This window comes from Apis mellifera, linkage group LG12, assembly GCF_003254395.2.
Source record: "Apis mellifera strain DH4 linkage group LG12, Amel_HAv3.1, whole genome shotgun sequence".
NCBI lineage: Eukaryota > Metazoa > Arthropoda > Insecta > Hymenoptera > Apidae > Apis > Apis mellifera.
This window is the reverse complement of record NC_037649.1, coordinates 10,064,049-10,081,491: the sequence shown is the minus strand read 5'-3', so window position 1 is coordinate 10,081,491 and position 17,443 is coordinate 10,064,049. Positions and strand designations below refer to the sequence as shown.

Below are 17,443 nucleotides of genomic sequence, written 5' to 3'. Positions count from 1 at the left end.
ATCTACTTTTAATTAAATCTTTCGTAAAACAGTAATCATAATATTTAAAATAATTTTAAAATAAAGAATACTTATTTAGAAACATATAGAAACATTAGTGTGATTAGTCCTGTATTTTTTTATTATTCAGAATTTTATATTTAAAACATATTATTACTCAGTAAACTTAATAATAATAATATATATATTTAAAATTACGATCAATAATTTAGGTTGATAGGTAATTAGTAATACACAAAACATTATAATAAAAATTTTTTATTTATTATTATTTTATAACATAATTTATGTATGATAAAAACATTTACTAAAAAATATTACATATTTCCTTTTTACATACATAGGTTATTACAATTACATTTATTACTTTTGTTATTTTTATAATATGAATAATATAAAAAACTAACATATATAATTATATGAATATCATATAATTAAAATTAGTAACTTACTGTATATACTATACTGTAATAAGACATATATAAAGTTGTATTATTTTAAACTAATAAAATATTAAATTTACAGAATTATAGATATCTTTTCATTAATATATAAGTATATAGCAAAGTATCTTACTTATGCGTTGTGTACAATTTAATATTCATTGTGTTATAAAATGTTTACAATTTAGTAAAAGGAAGAAATAAATAAATCTATCAATAATAATTTGATTATCGATAATAAATTTGAATTAAACATCGAAATAATTTTCAATTTGCACTTTCACATGCATCAATCCAATCATTGTATACATCTAAAGGTTCTGAAAGTAGATTGATTGTTGTTTGAAAATCTTCTAAACAAACTCTACATGTAATTCTTGCAGTATTTCTTGATTTATCCCTGTAATTAAAAAGATAAAAATTTTAATTCAAACAATATAAATATAAAAATTAGCGATAAAATTATTATAATATTTTAACTCAACGTACATCTTAACCTCACATGATTTTTCATGATTACAAAATGGACAATTAAATTGTGTGTCTAATGGTTGAATTGCTTTTTTTTTACTTGGGGGCTTTCTTTTACTTTTTCTTCGACCCATTATATAAAAAATATAATAAATATATATAAAATATATATAATAAATGTTTTTTATTAAATGTTTTTCACATTTAATATATACTGATTCACATTTAATATATACTGATTCACATTTAATATATATTATTCCAAGATTATATCAAGTTTTGATATTATTTATAAAGGCTATAAAAGCTCTTACGCTATAAAAGCGTCGTGTTTAGCGAATATAAGCTTCAACTAAAGCTTGACTGAAATACAGCTTTTCAGTTGCGAGGCAAAAGTAATAAAGAGTGGGGGAAACGATGTCCCGTTAAGTGGGAGAAAAAACTACACAAGTCACGAAGAATATTAAAAACGGAAGTATTATTCTTCTGCAATTCCCCTATTTTGCTACTTTCTTACGTCAATGGCAACCATTTTGTCCCGATATTTGTTAACTTTGATAGAAAATTACTAAACTTATATATATATATATAGTTATACATCAGTTATATCATATTTTAAATATATATTAATACTAATAAAATAATAATCATATTATAAAAAGTAATCAAATTAATAAATTATTATATATAACAAATCACAATTAATAGTTATTATAAATGAATAATTAAATATTTTTAATTATTTAAATATATCAAAATATGCAAGTAAAATAAGATAAGTTATATAAAATAAGATAAGTTAAGTGGGAGAAAAAACTACACAAGTCACGAAGAATATTAACGGAAGTATTATTCTTCTGCAATTCCCCCATTTTGCTATTTTCTTACGTCAATGGCAACCATTTTGTCCCGATATTTGTCAACTTTGATAGAAAATTACTAAACTTATATATATATAGTTATACATCAGTTATATCATATTTTAAATATATATTAATACTAATAAAATAATAATCATATTATAAAAAGTAATCAAATTAATAAATTATTATATATAACAAATCACAATTAATAGTTATTATAAATGAATAATTAAATATTTTTAATTATTTAAATATATCAAAATATGCAAGTAAAATAAGATAAGTTATATACGTTTCTATGTAGATTATAATTAATACTACAAAAAATATTTTTATATTAATGAATTATTAATGAAATGTCATGAGTACTTTTAATGTGTATCCTTTAAAATATGTAATGATTTTTCATTAATATAATATATAATTTATAAAACAAATATAAAAATAACCTTAATAATCTTGTATAGAAATTTGTTAATACCTTTTCCTTCATCAAGAGAAGCAGAAATTGTTTATCAAGTATTGAGAGTTGATGCAGAGCCTTCAAGAAGTATTTCAAAATCTTTGAAACTGGACAATAATTTATTACAAATGTAAATTATATTGTATTTTATATTTATTAATACATATTTAAATATGATATATATTTATATATAATTTATAATTTTATATTATTTTTTATAGAGAAATTTCTGGAACTGAGGAACGAAAAGTTAGAGTGGCAGTGACATCATTTTTTGATAGTATAATTTTAGTAACAAAAACTTTGCAACTTTTTGGCCCACCTGTATCAAATTATGATTATTATTAAGTATTATTAGTAAATATTCATTATTTTTAAAATTATTTTTATATTATTTTTTTATAAAATGGAACATACTCCAGCTCCATATGAACCAAGATCTGTTTATGGATATGCTTTATACATAAGTTCAAATATGTTATTTCTTTTATTTCTGGTATGGGCTATAATACCAGATCAAATTTTATACGAGTTAGGATTAACATATTGGCCTTCTAAATATTGGGCCATAGCAATTCCAATTTGGGCTTTAACTGCCCTTGCAATATTTGCATTTATTATTTATCCAGCTATAAACTTGTCTATGACACCAGATATTAATGATATTACAACTATTACAGATAAATATTCATGTCCAAAAAAAGAAACTATTCCAGGTGGTATACCACCTGTCTATGATATTCCAATAACAAAAGTTTGTAGAAAATTGTATTTATCAAAAAAAATGTAACAATAAATTAACAATAAATGATATTAAAAATTTTTGTATTTTATTCAAAAATATTAAATACTAATTAAAAAATATATAAGACATAAGAAAATATAATAATTTACAAAATAAAATTAGATCAAATAATAAAAATATTAATATTTTGACAAATATGTTAATAATTTTTCAAATATAATATTTTTATAATATTAATTTTTTATTTTTTATATATTAGTACTTTAGAAATTATTTCATCATAAGAAAACTAATTTTATGTATATATAATTAATTCCTGTATTGCGCAATTCGATAACGAGAATGTTATACAATATAAAGTATATGAAAAAATTTTTCATTGTTAATTGTTTTTTATACTTAAATTAAAAAATATCATGAAAAAAACTGTATTAAAACGTAAAACATACAATCAATATATTGATAATATCAGAAATGGTTATCAATCTAAAGATATTGAACACAAAATTGTTGATTTAAGAAATAAATTAAAAAATGTAATTGACACAAATACTATATTTTGTAGTTTTGAATTTATGCGTGTGGAAAACAATGATTTTTATAAAAGGTAAGTATATTTTTATATTTCATAAAAATTCAATATATTTATATTTCTATATATTTCTATACAAATAAAAATTTTGGTTATTAGCTTTTTTATGGAAATGAATAAATATCATCCACTTTTTTATGCACTAACATGGAAACATATGAAAAATGAAATAAAAAACTATTTATCTTCAGATATATGTAATATATTTTCCAATAATATACTTTTACATCTTACATCTAACAACTTAACTCGTAATGATGTAAAAATTATACTAAAAAAAACATTAGATCGCGGTATACGCAATATTTTTGTATTAAAGGGTGGTAATTAAAAATAAACATTATTTGAAAAAGTTATATATAGAATTTTTGATTAATAATAAAAGTTTTTATGTTAATTTAATTTTATAAAAAAAATTCTAGATTCATCAAATACAAATAGTGAGTTTCCATATGCAGTTGATTTAGTACGTTTCATAAGAAATCAATTTGGTGAAATATTTTCCATTTGTGTTGCTGGTTATCCAGAAATGCATCCAAAATCATTATCTAAAGAAATGGATTTAATTTATTTGAAAGAAAAAGTATTTACTTTAATATCATTTAATAATATCATTACTTTATATATCACTTTATATTAAAAACATTAATTTTTTTTTAATTTAAAGGTTGATGCAGGAGCAGATTTTATAATAACACAAATTTTCTTTGAAGCAAACATATTTATTAAATTTGTGAATGATTGTAAACAAATTGGAATTAATGTTCCAATTATACCAGGTATATTTCCAATTCCAAATTATACAAGTTTTCAAAAAATGGCAAAAATTTGTAATGTTAAAATACCTCAAATTATTTTAAATGATTTGCAATGTATAAAAGATAATGATGAAGAAGTACGTATTTATGGAATAGAATTATTAAAAACTATTATAAAAGATATTATTGCAAGTAGAACTACTTGTGGTTTCCATTTTTTCACATTGAATAAGTAATTATTAATTATATTTTATTATTATATAAAAAAAGATAATGTGAAAATTATTTATTTATATTTATTCATATATTTATAAATTTTAGACCATCGTTATCATCAGAGATATGTGATAAACTTGGCATTTTTTATTAATTTGGCATTTTTTATGAAATTCAAATGATTAAATAATTATATTATAAAGATGAAAAATTATAAATGTCAAAATTTATATATGTATATAATATTGTTAAAAAATGTTAGTAGCTTTCTTTATATATATGTGATACATTTAAATATACTTATATTTCGCGCCAAATTTAACATGGATTACCAATTATCAAAATTCCCTATACTGAAACAATATTAAAATATTTAATTTATTGTAAAAATAACATTGAAATCTTTATTAAAATTTATTATGCATTCTATTGTTTTTTATTATAAAATCTAAATATTATCTTTTAATATTTTTAAAATAATTATTAAGAATTAAAAAAATTAATTTTAAGATTTCTTATGAACGTAACGTGGCAGATTTATAAGTAAAAATGATCCTTTGAGGACACTTGCTGTTTCACGCATGCGCTGTAGAAATATTCATGACGAACGAACAGAGGAGTTAGTTGAGTTGGGCGCCAGAGCTCCGCGTGGTCACTTGGTGTTGACGATAACAAGCAAGAAAGAAGGATCCATAAGCCAGGATATAAAGAACAATGGCGTTATTCCGTTTTGGTCCAAAACATTGTTTAGAAATTCAGGTAAATTTATAAATTTATTTCAGATTAAGTAATTTGGATACACAATATATTTAAGTGATTTCAAAACCACTTTATATCATTTCGATATGAAATTCGAATAATAAGCAGGTGTTTAACATATTTTATTGTCTCTCATAATAATGGAGAATTTCAAATAAATAATAATATAAAAATAAATATTTATTATTATTTATTTTTTTCGAAACACATATTAGCAAGATATTAGGTTGTATTTATTGATTGAATAGGTAAAATGTCAGCTATAAAAGCTATATGAGATCAAAGATTTTCTATATATCGAACAAATATTCGCAAACATCTTTCGAATCTTTTCAATAATGCTTAGTATTTTGAAGCAATATCTTTTGAGCTCTAATGTAAAGCACTTTATTGAATTTAATCATTGCATTCAATACTGATATAAAATATTGTGAAGATCATAAAGTATATATACGTATATTGATTAATTATTTAAAAATATACATCACAATTATATATGATATAGGATTTATCTAAGTACTAAAAATTGATATTAATTTGAACTTCATTGTGATTACGTAATAAATTTTTAAAAGACATATAATTATTGAATATTATCTAATAAATTATCTCATAAATTATATACCGGATGTATTAATTATTCAGCTATTATAAATGATATTTCAATAATATACATAATATTATTGGTTAAATATTTTAATAGTTTTAATTTTTATCTATGAAATTTTACGTGTGAAATACAATATTTTAAAATTTTAATGAAAAGTAAAATTAAAAATTATAGTGTTTACATAAATTTAATATTAATTAGCTAAAACATAAAATTATATAATATAATATGTAATAATGAAAAAAAAAATAACAAAATATTAGATTCATTTATCAATACAAAAATTAAAATAATAATTTAATGAAAATCAAATCAATCGATTTCTAGATATAATTTATCGCCATAATATACTTATCTTATATACTTTTCTTTACATAATCAAACTTTAATACAATCGCCAAAACTTAAATTTGGCGATAATATAAATTTACACCAAATTTTATGATTACACATATTTGTAAGTAGTATATCTCACAATGTTTAAACATTTTTTATTTCGACATATTCATTGAGAAGTGCACGACATAATTTCGTAAGATGTGATAATTTTAGAATGAATTCAAGGTTAAAATTTATATTATCCTCTTTCATTTTAATAATTATTTCATGACCTATATATTTGACTAATACCTATTTATCAAATTTTATATAGCTTGTTATAAATTTTTTTTAAATATTATTACATGAACTGATTTTTTTTATTTACTTATATATATTGTTTTATATATATAAGTATCTGATTTATTTTTTTTTTTTTTTTTATGTATATTAAAATCATTTGAATTCTCTATTTCTCAAATTTTAAAGTTGATAGCTATATACTTTAATATATATCTATTGTAATTTTTGGCAGATTTAGAAATTCTATATCGAGTTATAGATGGTTCATCGATTATCTAATATCATAGATATATGAACATGACCTTGTAATGCTAAATCAGAATCATTTCTTTTTTCTCTCTTTCTCTCTTCTTTTTCTATAATATATAGAATTATATTTTTAATATTTATATAAGCTAATTTAATTTATCGATATTTTAAAATAGATAATATTTCAAATTAACTTGAATATTCAAATACTTTATAAAATAATTTATTAGCAACAATATAACAATTAAAAATTGTAAAAGAAAAAGTTAAATTTTATTAAATTCATTTTTATATTTTATATAAAATTCTTATAATTCAATTAAAATTAATTTTTTCATTGCTTCAATAAAAAGATATTATGAAATATATTAAAAAAATATAGTGGAATCATTGTTTAATAACTTTGAATTCAAGTGAAGTTAAATAGAAACGTCCAATTGTCGGTAAGATGATTGAATTTCAGGGTTAATAAAGATTGGATCATGCGTGACACCCTCCTCTCGGTCATTTTAGCGCCATTCGATGATTATATGGCGCGAAATCAATTAGATAATTGTAGTTCACGGGTGTGTTCTATCTGATAATGCCCTTCACAAGCTTAGTTATGTAATCATTGATAATGAGTGCTGTATAGTCTTTTACATAAATGCAAACAATTAATCAAAGAAATTGTATATCTTTATTTAATTAAGATTAAATTTTATGTTTATACATTTATGCAAATTGATAAGAATATTTTTTGCGAAAATTCCATTGATAGATATTCTATTTTTTTATTTTAATAAAGATTAAAATACTATATTCTGTATAAAATAATAGTATAGTTAAATTAAGTAATATAATTATAATAAGAAATTTTTTCAAAATATACCAATCAATATTTAGTTTGCTTTCCTTGAATTTTTTAAAAAATTAATTTTATTAATTGTAAAACAATGTTAAAATGTTAGTGATAAAAAATGTTTAAGTATCGATTAAAATTTTTTTTAGCATATTGATGTTGTATTTCTGTATTTTTGAAAAAAATATTTGAAGATCCAATCTAATTTAATTCTTTTTTAATTTTGAAATAATTCATTCTATATCATTGTAACGTTCTTTCACAATATATAAGAATAAGATTAAACATCCATGTATGTTGAAGAAATTAAAATTCTTTAGATCACATGATACTTATATATATATATATATATAATGAGGATCAAACAAAAACTTGTTCTTGATGAGAATAAACTTACGAGCGAAAAAAAAAGTAAGGTCAAAGATCTTCATTTCGTTGAAATGTGCATTCGCGCATTTCATGGAAATTTTCTTTCAGAAAAGCAATACATTTTTTTCATATTTATCCAAATATAAATCAATATGTATATGTATAATTAAAAATAACATAAAAAAAAAAATATAAATATAAAAAAATTTTCAATACAACATTATTATGATTTCATGAAACTTCAATGAAATTCTATTTTGTTCAAAATAATAGCAATTTGTTCTAATAATATTGAAATAAAAATTAAAAATTTAAAAGTTTACAATTCAATCGGGTTATTTAATTAAATTATATCAACAGAACAAACTTTAAATATGCGAGATAAAGATAGGGCCTTTCTGTTCAAATATCAATAAGAGACCAAGTTATAATCGTGATAATGTAATAATGAGTAATGCAATTGACCTAATACCGTTGACGCGTGTACCCAAAGTTCAACAATAAAATTATATACGATCATTCAACGTTCGTTCATTGTCATATCGTATGAATTTTTTGCAATACCAATAAATTATTCATTTATTATATTGAAAATGAAAGAGATTTTGAATTTCTCAAAATTCAAATTTTTAAGAATAATTTAAATGTTCCAACTTTTATAATACCAATTCAAAGCGATCGAGATTGTACGATAATGGAGTTACGTATGTTTTGATTAGATTTCTTGAAAGATATCATTGATCATAAGGGTCAATATATCGTACAATAAATGATTAAAAAATAAGAAGAATTTAAACGATTATGGGCAGAAATAATATCATTCCGAGTCACATGGTGCAAAATGAATAGCGCGCGATGAATGACGTCAAATGTGTGAATATATACATATATTACACGTGGAACGATTATCCATGTTCATCGCGATAGAATCAATTCATTGATTCGAAATCGATCCTTGTCATTCTTTTTTTTTTTTCTTTAAATTACGTTTGGAATTGCACATATATCGAAAAATATAATTTATATAATTTAGAAAATCATTTTGTTTTTTGCGAAATCTTTAATTGGTTAAATATCGTTATAAAAGGAAAATTCGTTGCCTTATAAGTAGGAAGTAATAAATTTATTCGTATAATATGTTCAATTATACGCTGCTTCTAATCTTTGTTATAGATTTAACTAGACGATTGCATAAATCAATTTTGTATTTGTTTTCTGATTAAAATGTAAGAATTAGGAAAAAACTAGTTTAGGAACTAGTTTTATCATTAGTTTTATAGCTTAATATTTTTACTTACTAGAATAGAAAGAATGGTAATATAAAAGAATCTTATGAATCAATTAATATTATATTATATGATTTGAATTTAATATTTACTTTATATTTCATATAATTCCTTCTCTTTGTTTATCTTTTAAATCTTATATTTATCAATATATTATCAGTGGATTAAATTTTTTTTTTATTAAAAATGTGATACGTTCTCTACATGTGTACATTAAGATGTATACACGCATATCTGAGAAACAAAGCGGAATCGTATTTTTCCAATTTGGTAATCCTTGAGTAAAGTATATAATCTTGAAGTTGAATGTTATAAAATATAAAACAATAAAATTAAGTCCATTTTATAGATTTAACGCTTAATAAAACGCTTAACTCTTAAATAAAAAGAGAAAAGTGCGTTTTCTCTTTCACTTAGGATTTTCTTCATTACTCATGGAAAGAATCAGAAGCTTTTTAGATATATTGTATCAATGTATATATTATTATTAGTTCAGTAATTTTATATGTTTTTAGATATTCTCTGTCAACAATCAATACTATAAATCAATTTTACATTATAAATTAATACACTTTAAGTCACGTAAATAATAGCTATATAATACAAAATTATTAAAAACATAATAAATCGATCATTATAAATATTTTTAAAATCACAAAACTATAATTAAGAACAAGATACTATAATTAACGAATCAATATTTTTCCTTTTACATCTTTTTTTTTATTTATTTTATGATTATATTACTTTATATTTACATGTAACTTTAAAAAATAAATAATTGTGTTAATAATAATAATTATTAAAATATTTTTCATATTATTGTCTAATCAATCTATTAGATGGAAGGAATGTAGGTGAGGATGAAAGTGAAAATGAATCGTTTATGGTGAAAGTTAATTGATTAAGAAAGTTCTTGATTTCTCAATCGACATTACACTTACTTACAATACAATATACATACATTACATTACAATATACTTTTCTTGAATTCCTTAAGTGAATAAGTTTCAATTTTACAATTAATTATTTATATTACAATATTTATTTTCAAGAGAGAAATACACATATTTAATTAAAATTCATCATTCATTTTTTAATGATAAAAATTTTCAAAAAATTTTTATTTAAATTATCTTTAAATTAGATAATATCACGAATTTTTCTTTTTCTTTCCATTTTAATAAATTTTTACATCTTTCAACAATGAACTCATTGAAATAGTTTTCAGAGGCGTTCTCATTATTAAACAAGCTTTGTAAAGATCGTTGAAGCTTTATAAATGGCAATAGAATTATGGTATATCCGATGAATATATTGGATAGAGTTAGATCAATATTTTTTTGTTTATTCTCCATTGATGTATTTTCCCAATTTAATGTTCCATTATTATTAACTCAATTTAATTAATTAACTTCTTCATTTATAATATAAATGAATAATGATATAATTCTAATGAATAATTCTTTTTTTACTTTCATCAAATGCGTAATATAATTCTCGATCTGACAAACTGATCAATAACGGAGGAATTGGATCGTCGTGGGTTAAATCTCGATCTGATTTGTAACGATATGCACAACGGAAATAAAAGTCACTGTCAATCTGTTCAATTAGTATTTTATTACATCGTTGCGGTTACCATCTGATATCCGTCTTGTATTACATCTTAAGTATATTGTTACTTACTGTTAGTACAATAAATTCTTGGCATATGAATGCATCAAATCATAACGCATAGCACTTTCTTGCTTTACTTTTTAATTCAAACTTAATAAGTGATCCAAAGTTAATTATTTATTGATCGATTGAGTCATTCTCAAAAAATATAAATGAAAAAAAAAACATTTAATTTTATCACTAACTGGAGTAATAAAATATTGAAAATAAAAATAATCAATATAGGTTTTTTACAGTTTAATATTTCAAATGAGATAATGATTCTTAAAAGTAACGATTCTTAAGTTTTTACGTAAACTTCAAATGTCCTTGTGAAATGTATGTATGTAACAATTTTTTAACATTATATAATTTGTTAATATTGATGGTATTGTAAAGAATACATTCTTGTAGCTTAATTTTCTTATCACGTGTGCATTATGTAGCAAAGGTCAAATTATAGAACACGTGAGTCTTTATTTTTAGTCATTGACCACTTGGAACTCTGGCCATTATCCAAATATATTTGTTCTGTATATATATATTTAATAACATTCTAGGTGAACTCCTACATTCATAGTTACAATAGATGATTAAATGGTGGTCAAAAAAGAATCAATGAATCAATGTAATTCTAAAATACATATGTACGGCATTAGTTTTCAATATTTTTTTTTTTTTTTTTTTTTATTTCATGAATCTCGTGTTTCTTTCATGACAGATATTGCTCTTCTTGACTATTTTAAAACTTCTTTGTAATATATATAAATATACGTTTTCTAGGATTACGTGAATTCTGACAGTTATTATTCTTTGATAAATGAAATCATTAAACAATATATTATATAATAGATCTAATTTTTATGTTAAAATTAAACCTCACTTTCAACATTAGCTGACAAATTATTTACTATTATAATTGGAAATGTATATATATATGTATATGTAATAAATTGAAGATCAATAATAAATAATAAATTAATTAATAGAAAGGTCAAGATAATTAATAATTGATATTTAACATCAATTCCAAGTTTTATCCGGAGAATAATTATTCGAATGTGATTATTACACTTACAAAAGTCAATTAAGAGGACACTTATCAAAGAATATCACTATGATTATATACAATCATTATATTTTGAAAAAAATTTTATTTGTTAAAAAATCTTTGTATAGATCATAAACAAGAAAAGATCGATTCAATTTATAATATTGAAAAATCATAAATTATCATGGAAAATAAAAATTCGACAATCTTCATCGGATGTTCCGTTTTACCTTCTCGCTTTACCTCGACCTAATTTCTCATTCACATCGCGAAAATGCGGTCGAATCGATGTTTGCTCTCCGCAGATTTCAAACTACATTTACTTTTATCTAGAAATTTATGTCTATAAACAATGAATATTTTGTTTGATGATAATAAAAAAAAATTAGATCTGAAAATATGCGTAAAAAAAAATTGATTTATTGAAACATAAATGACTAATTTTAATCTAACCGTTATCATTTAACCAGTTTATTTGTATTACAATATTATCAGAAATAAAAATATGCTCGTGAAAGAAAAAAAAAACGAAATTAATAAAAATTAATAAACGAAATTAAAAAAAATTATTGAGTATTTTCGCAAATTATTATGAGATTCAATATTTGTATTGCATAATATTATAATAATTTTTTTTCCTATTGTCTACACATGATAATAAATTTTAACGCATGACTCTTCAATTTCAAGATAAAGTTTATTAAAATTTTTATAATCGTTGATTCTTTTTGAATGCAAATTAATGTACAATAGATTCTTTGATCTAAAATTAATTCATTTCTACAATACATTCGTATAAAATAGTTTCTCTAATAATTTATATTATTTTTATTTAAAATATATTAAAATATTTATTTTTTTGTGTTAAATTTAATTTGGGAAAAGGCAAAAAAAAAAAAAATATATAAAATAATATAGAATTAGGATAATTAAATATTTAATAAATAATTAATAAATCATATAAATTTTTTTGATGTGAAATATATAAATTGATAAATTTTTATTCAATAGAAGAATTTTATATATTCTCTCTATAGAATTATTTAAAATTATTTTAATATTTAAAACTATTTTATAAGTACGAGCATAAAAACAAAAAAAAATGAAAATGATATTGAAATTATAACAAATAAAATAATTTTGCCAACAGTTTTATTTCAATGTTACGAAGTTAGTCCTTCAACTACATAACTATCAAGTAAATATATAATTAAATGCCATTTGTTCTTTTTATGTAATCTGTCAGTTGTTCATGATCATTTAGTTCATGAAAACTATAATTTATGCCTTATTTTTTTTATAATATTATTTAATTTATTTAATAATTATTTTTTGTAATTATTATTAATTATATATTTTTAATTAGAAAATAAATTATTTTATATATAAATTTTTATATTTAAAATAATATTTATATTGTTAAATTTATCAGTTATATTTTATCAACACAAATGTACAAAAACAGAAAATATCTCATTAATGTCAGTTACAGCTATACGCCAAAATATGATAATTTTTCAAAGGTTCTTTTCTTATAGCTAATTTTTATATAAGCAATTTTTCATGAAATTTTTTTCAGATTTAACAGAATTTAAAAAAATTCAGAATTAGTTAATTTCTTCTTTTTTTTACAGAAAATAACTTCAACTGTATTTTTGAGATCGTTGAGCGATAGTTCCACCGACTTAAAAAAAATCTTGGCTGAGAAAATTCCGAAACATCTAGAGGTTGTTAAAAAATTTCGTAAAGAACATGGATCCGCCGTAGTTGGAGAGGTCACTGTGGATATGGTATGTAATCCTTATATAATTCTACTCGACAAAATTGTCAAATATAATAATATATATAATATATTGCAAAAGCGGATTATGTATTAAAATATTACGCCATGTGAAAGACATGATTTTTTTTTTTTTTTTTTTTTGTAATGTTGATAAGTGTTACAGATTGATAATAAGAACCATAGAGATAAGCACATATGTCACGTATTTATTATGTGATCACAGTATAAGCTGATTTTTAGGTTGTCAAAAAAATTATAGTTATTTAATAATTATAAAATAAAAATTCACAATTTTTATATCAATAATGTACTTTATTCTCTAAATATCATATTCTAATAATTTTCTAAAGACCATAAATGGATGGAATTTTTTATGTTTAATAAAATTTAACTAAAAAAATTATATAATAACGTATTGAATATACATATATATATATATATTATATATATTTAAACTTTTTTTTTTTATATGTTACATTTATACGATAAATATAAAAATAAGATTTAAATTAAAAATCTGATCATTATATCATAATTAAGTATCAATATATATATATATATATATATATATATATATATATATATATATATATTTTCATATATTTTCGACTTTGTTATTACATGATATCTTATGTATTTTAGATGTATGGTGGTATGCGTGGAATTAAAGGTCTTCTATGGGAACCATCAGTTCTAGATCCTGAAGAAGGTATTAGATTTCGAGGAAAATCGATTCCAGAATGTCAGAAGATCTTACCGAAAGCGAAAGATGGTTCAGAACCACTTCCGGAAGGTTTGTTCTGGCTTTTGATTACTGGCGATGTTCCTAATAATAAGCAAGTAGAAACAATATCTAAGGAATGGGCCTCTAGAAGTAAACTGCCTGAACATGTAGTCAAAACTCTAAAAAATTTTCCAAAATCTCTTCATCCTATGACTCAGTTTTCTGCCGCTATCACTATTCTGAACAGTGAAAGTGAATTCGTAAAAGCATATAATAAAGGCGTACACAAAAGCAAATATTGGGAGTACGTCTATGAAGATATTATGAATCTGATTGCAAAATTACCCTCTGTGGCTGCCATAATATACAGAAATACTTATAAGGATGGTAACACCGTATCTGTCGATTCTAGTAAAGATTGGGCTTGGAATTTTTCAAGAATGCTCGGTTATGAAGATCCTCAATTCACTGAACTCTTGCGCTTGTATTTATCGATACACGCTGATCACGAAGGTGGAAACGTATCTGCACATACTACTCATTTAGTCGGTTCAGCATTATCTGATGCTTATCTATCATTCGCGGCTGGAATGAATGGTTTGGCTGGACCTCTTCATGGTCTCGCAAATCAAGAAGTGTTGATATGGTTAGAAAAAGTACAAAAAGAGATTGGAGATTCTCCTTCTGATGAAAAAGTAGCTGAATTTGTTCGAAATACACTGAAGAGCGGTCAAGTCGTTCCTGGATATGGACATGCCGTACTCAGAAAGACTGATCCTAGATATATATGTCAGAGAGAATTTGCTTTGAAACATTTGCCTGATGATAAATTATTCAAGGTAAATAATTTTGTTTAAAAGTATATATTATCCAATGAATTTTCTCTTATTATTATTCTCTTTTTAATTAATGATGATATTTGGATATTTTTAGCTTGTTAGTCAAGTATTCAAAGTAGTTCCTCCCATTCTTCAAGAAACTGGTAAGGTAAAGAACCCTTGGCCAAATGTAGACGCTCATTCGGGAGTTCTATTGCAATATTATGGAATGAAAGAAATGAACTATTATACCGTCTTATTTGGAGTATCACGTGCTCTTGGTGTTTTATCATCTCTTGTGTGGTCTCGTGGTCTTGGTTTCCCAATTGAAAGGCCTAAATCTTTGAGCACCGAACATCTTATGAGATGTATTAGAGCTTAAACATCTTTATTTATAAAAAATTAAAATCATTTAAATCTTTCAAGTTCGTGTCACACATCATCATGATTTTAAAAATAGAGAAACTGATTTTCTATTTTAATAGAAATATTATTAATGCACAGAAAATTTTTTCGAATTTATTTCGAATTAATTTTAATATAATTTCAAGAATTTATTATTGTAATTACTCATATTAAAAAAACGAAAGATATTAAATCATAAATTATCTATATTTCAAATATAGATAATATTTTGAAAAAATATTTCGAAGTTTATCACAAAAATATATAATATCGAAACCCTTATTTTTTAACTTTTTTTTTTTTAATTTTTATTTTTCTGTTTAATACTGTGTGGTAAATACTAATATGGTAAAATTTTGCAATATAAACACTACAAAAAATACGAAATTATAAAAATAATTACAATTTATTCAAAGTGATATAATGCAAAAGTAGTAAATTATTAAAACATTCATTGTAAAAGTTAGTACACTTAGTGAATATTGTTTAAATATTGTAAATTGAACACTGCCAAAAAACAAAAAAATATCAGAATTTTTAAAATATAATTGAATAATAATATGTATGTATCTTTATTATTATTACTCCGATTAAAAGATATAGTAATAATTAAAAATCGTTTTATTGGCAGAAATTTGCAAAATGTAATTTTTAATAAGCTATGTAAAATAGAAAGTAAATAGGGCTAATAAAATATGTAAAAAAAAATTGCAGTGTTAAAGCATCAATTGTTAGTTTTTTTGGATTTAAAAACATGGCTCAATCACATCGAGTTATATCGATTAAAAATAAATTAAAAATAAAATGATGACCTAGTGGTAGATCCACTATTATGAGAATGAATGAGTGTGTGCGATACTTTATTTATAACGAACGTGAAAATAAATAGATCTTAAAAAATTATATTTGATTTTTTCTTTACATCTCAGAATAAAAAAATAAACATAAACTAAAAAAACAAGTTCATTAAATATTTTAATATTTTATTAATTTCATAACTTAGCAAAAAATATGAAGAATTTAAAATAAATTTTATATAAATGATTAAGAAGATTAAATTTTTAAAAATTTTTTAAAATTTAATTTTTTAATTTTTTTTATTTTTAAAAATAGAATAAAATAAAATAAAAATAGAATTATAAAAAAAATTAATTTTTTTATTCTAATTCTATTGTTTGAAGTATTGTAATTTAAGTAAGTTATAATTTTAATAATTATATAATACAATAATTAAATATAACGTAATTATTAAAATCATAGTTCAATTAACATTTTCAAATTTTTTTTTTTTCAAATTACTTTAATTACTTTAACAAATTACTTATATTTAAATTTTCAAACGTTATTTATTTATTTTAATCAGGAATAAAAGATTATAAAATATATTATAATTTATAAAAATTATAAAACAAAAATATAAAAAATTTACTCATATATGTATATATTATAACTCTATATAATTTAATAATACAAAATGTATATAAAAATAAAAATAAAAATGGTAAAAGGGAATAGAAAATTATATATTATTATTCATAGTACTTTGTTTACTTCTCATAATTTCAGTCCTTATGTTAATTAACAACTTTATACGCAATTCATATTTATTATACAAGTTAACAATAACCAATTGAAAACAAATATTTTTAAATTTAATGATTTTTTGAAGTTAGTTCAATCAAAATTGAACCATACAAAAAGATTAAATGTAATATAC

The 17,443-nt window shown here is 21.5% G+C and overlaps 4 protein-coding genes across 6 annotated transcripts; 3 read left to right on the top strand and 1 right to left on the bottom strand.

Moving 5' to 3' along the window:
* Positions 1-242: 242 nt before the first annotated feature.
* LOC102654012 (transcription elongation factor 1 homolog) lies at positions 243-1,928 on the bottom strand. Its single transcript, XM_006566914.3, has 2 exons — positions 933-1,928; positions 243-843 (listed from the first exon to the last, which is right to left on the bottom strand). Exons 1-2 carry the CDS (start codon positions 1,046-1,048, stop codon positions 711-713), a joined length of 249 nt encoding a protein of 82 aa, XP_006566977.1. The 5' UTR covers positions 1,049-1,928; the 3' UTR covers positions 243-710.
* Positions 1,929-1,998: 70 nt separating this feature from the next.
* On the top strand, positions 1,999-3,062 carry LOC725086 (phosphatidylinositol N-acetylglucosaminyltransferase subunit P). Of its 2 annotated transcripts, XM_001120975.5 has the most exons (3): positions 1,999-2,155; positions 2,245-2,370; positions 2,462-3,008. In XM_001120975.5, the coding sequence occupies exons 1-3, from the start codon at positions 2,139-2,141 to the stop codon at positions 2,586-2,588; spliced, it is 270 nt and encodes an 89-aa protein (XP_001120975.1). In that variant the 5' UTR covers positions 1,999-2,138; the 3' UTR covers positions 2,589-3,008. The 2 variants fall into 2 exon arrangements, with proteins under 2 accessions (XP_001120975.1, XP_006566978.1); XM_006566915.2 differs by lacking the exon at positions 1,999-2,155 and having other exon boundaries at positions 2,281-2,370; positions 2,462-3,062.
* A 257-nt stretch (positions 3,063-3,319) lies between these two features.
* LOC100578936 (methylenetetrahydrofolate reductase) lies at positions 3,320-4,978 on the top strand. Of its 2 annotated transcripts, none has more exons than XM_006566917.3 (5): positions 3,320-3,592; positions 3,677-3,897; positions 4,000-4,160; positions 4,245-4,567; positions 4,657-4,978. In XM_006566917.3, exons 1-5 carry the CDS (start codon positions 3,402-3,404, stop codon positions 4,703-4,705), a joined length of 945 nt encoding a protein of 314 aa, XP_006566980.1. In that variant the 5' UTR covers positions 3,320-3,401; the 3' UTR covers positions 4,706-4,978. The 2 variants fall into 2 exon arrangements, with proteins under 2 accessions (XP_006566980.1, XP_006566979.1); XM_006566916.3 differs by having other exon boundaries at positions 3,321-3,592; positions 3,677-3,900.
* A 173-nt stretch (positions 4,979-5,151) lies between these two features.
* On the top strand, positions 5,152-16,629 carry LOC410059 (probable citrate synthase 2, mitochondrial). Its single transcript, XM_393545.7, has 4 exons — positions 5,152-5,310; positions 13,631-13,786; positions 14,422-15,342; positions 15,437-16,629. Exons 1-4 carry the CDS (start codon positions 5,266-5,268, stop codon positions 15,701-15,703), a joined length of 1,389 nt encoding a protein of 462 aa, XP_393545.2. The 5' UTR covers positions 5,152-5,265; the 3' UTR covers positions 15,704-16,629.
* The last annotated feature ends 814 nt before the right edge of the window (positions 16,630-17,443 follow it).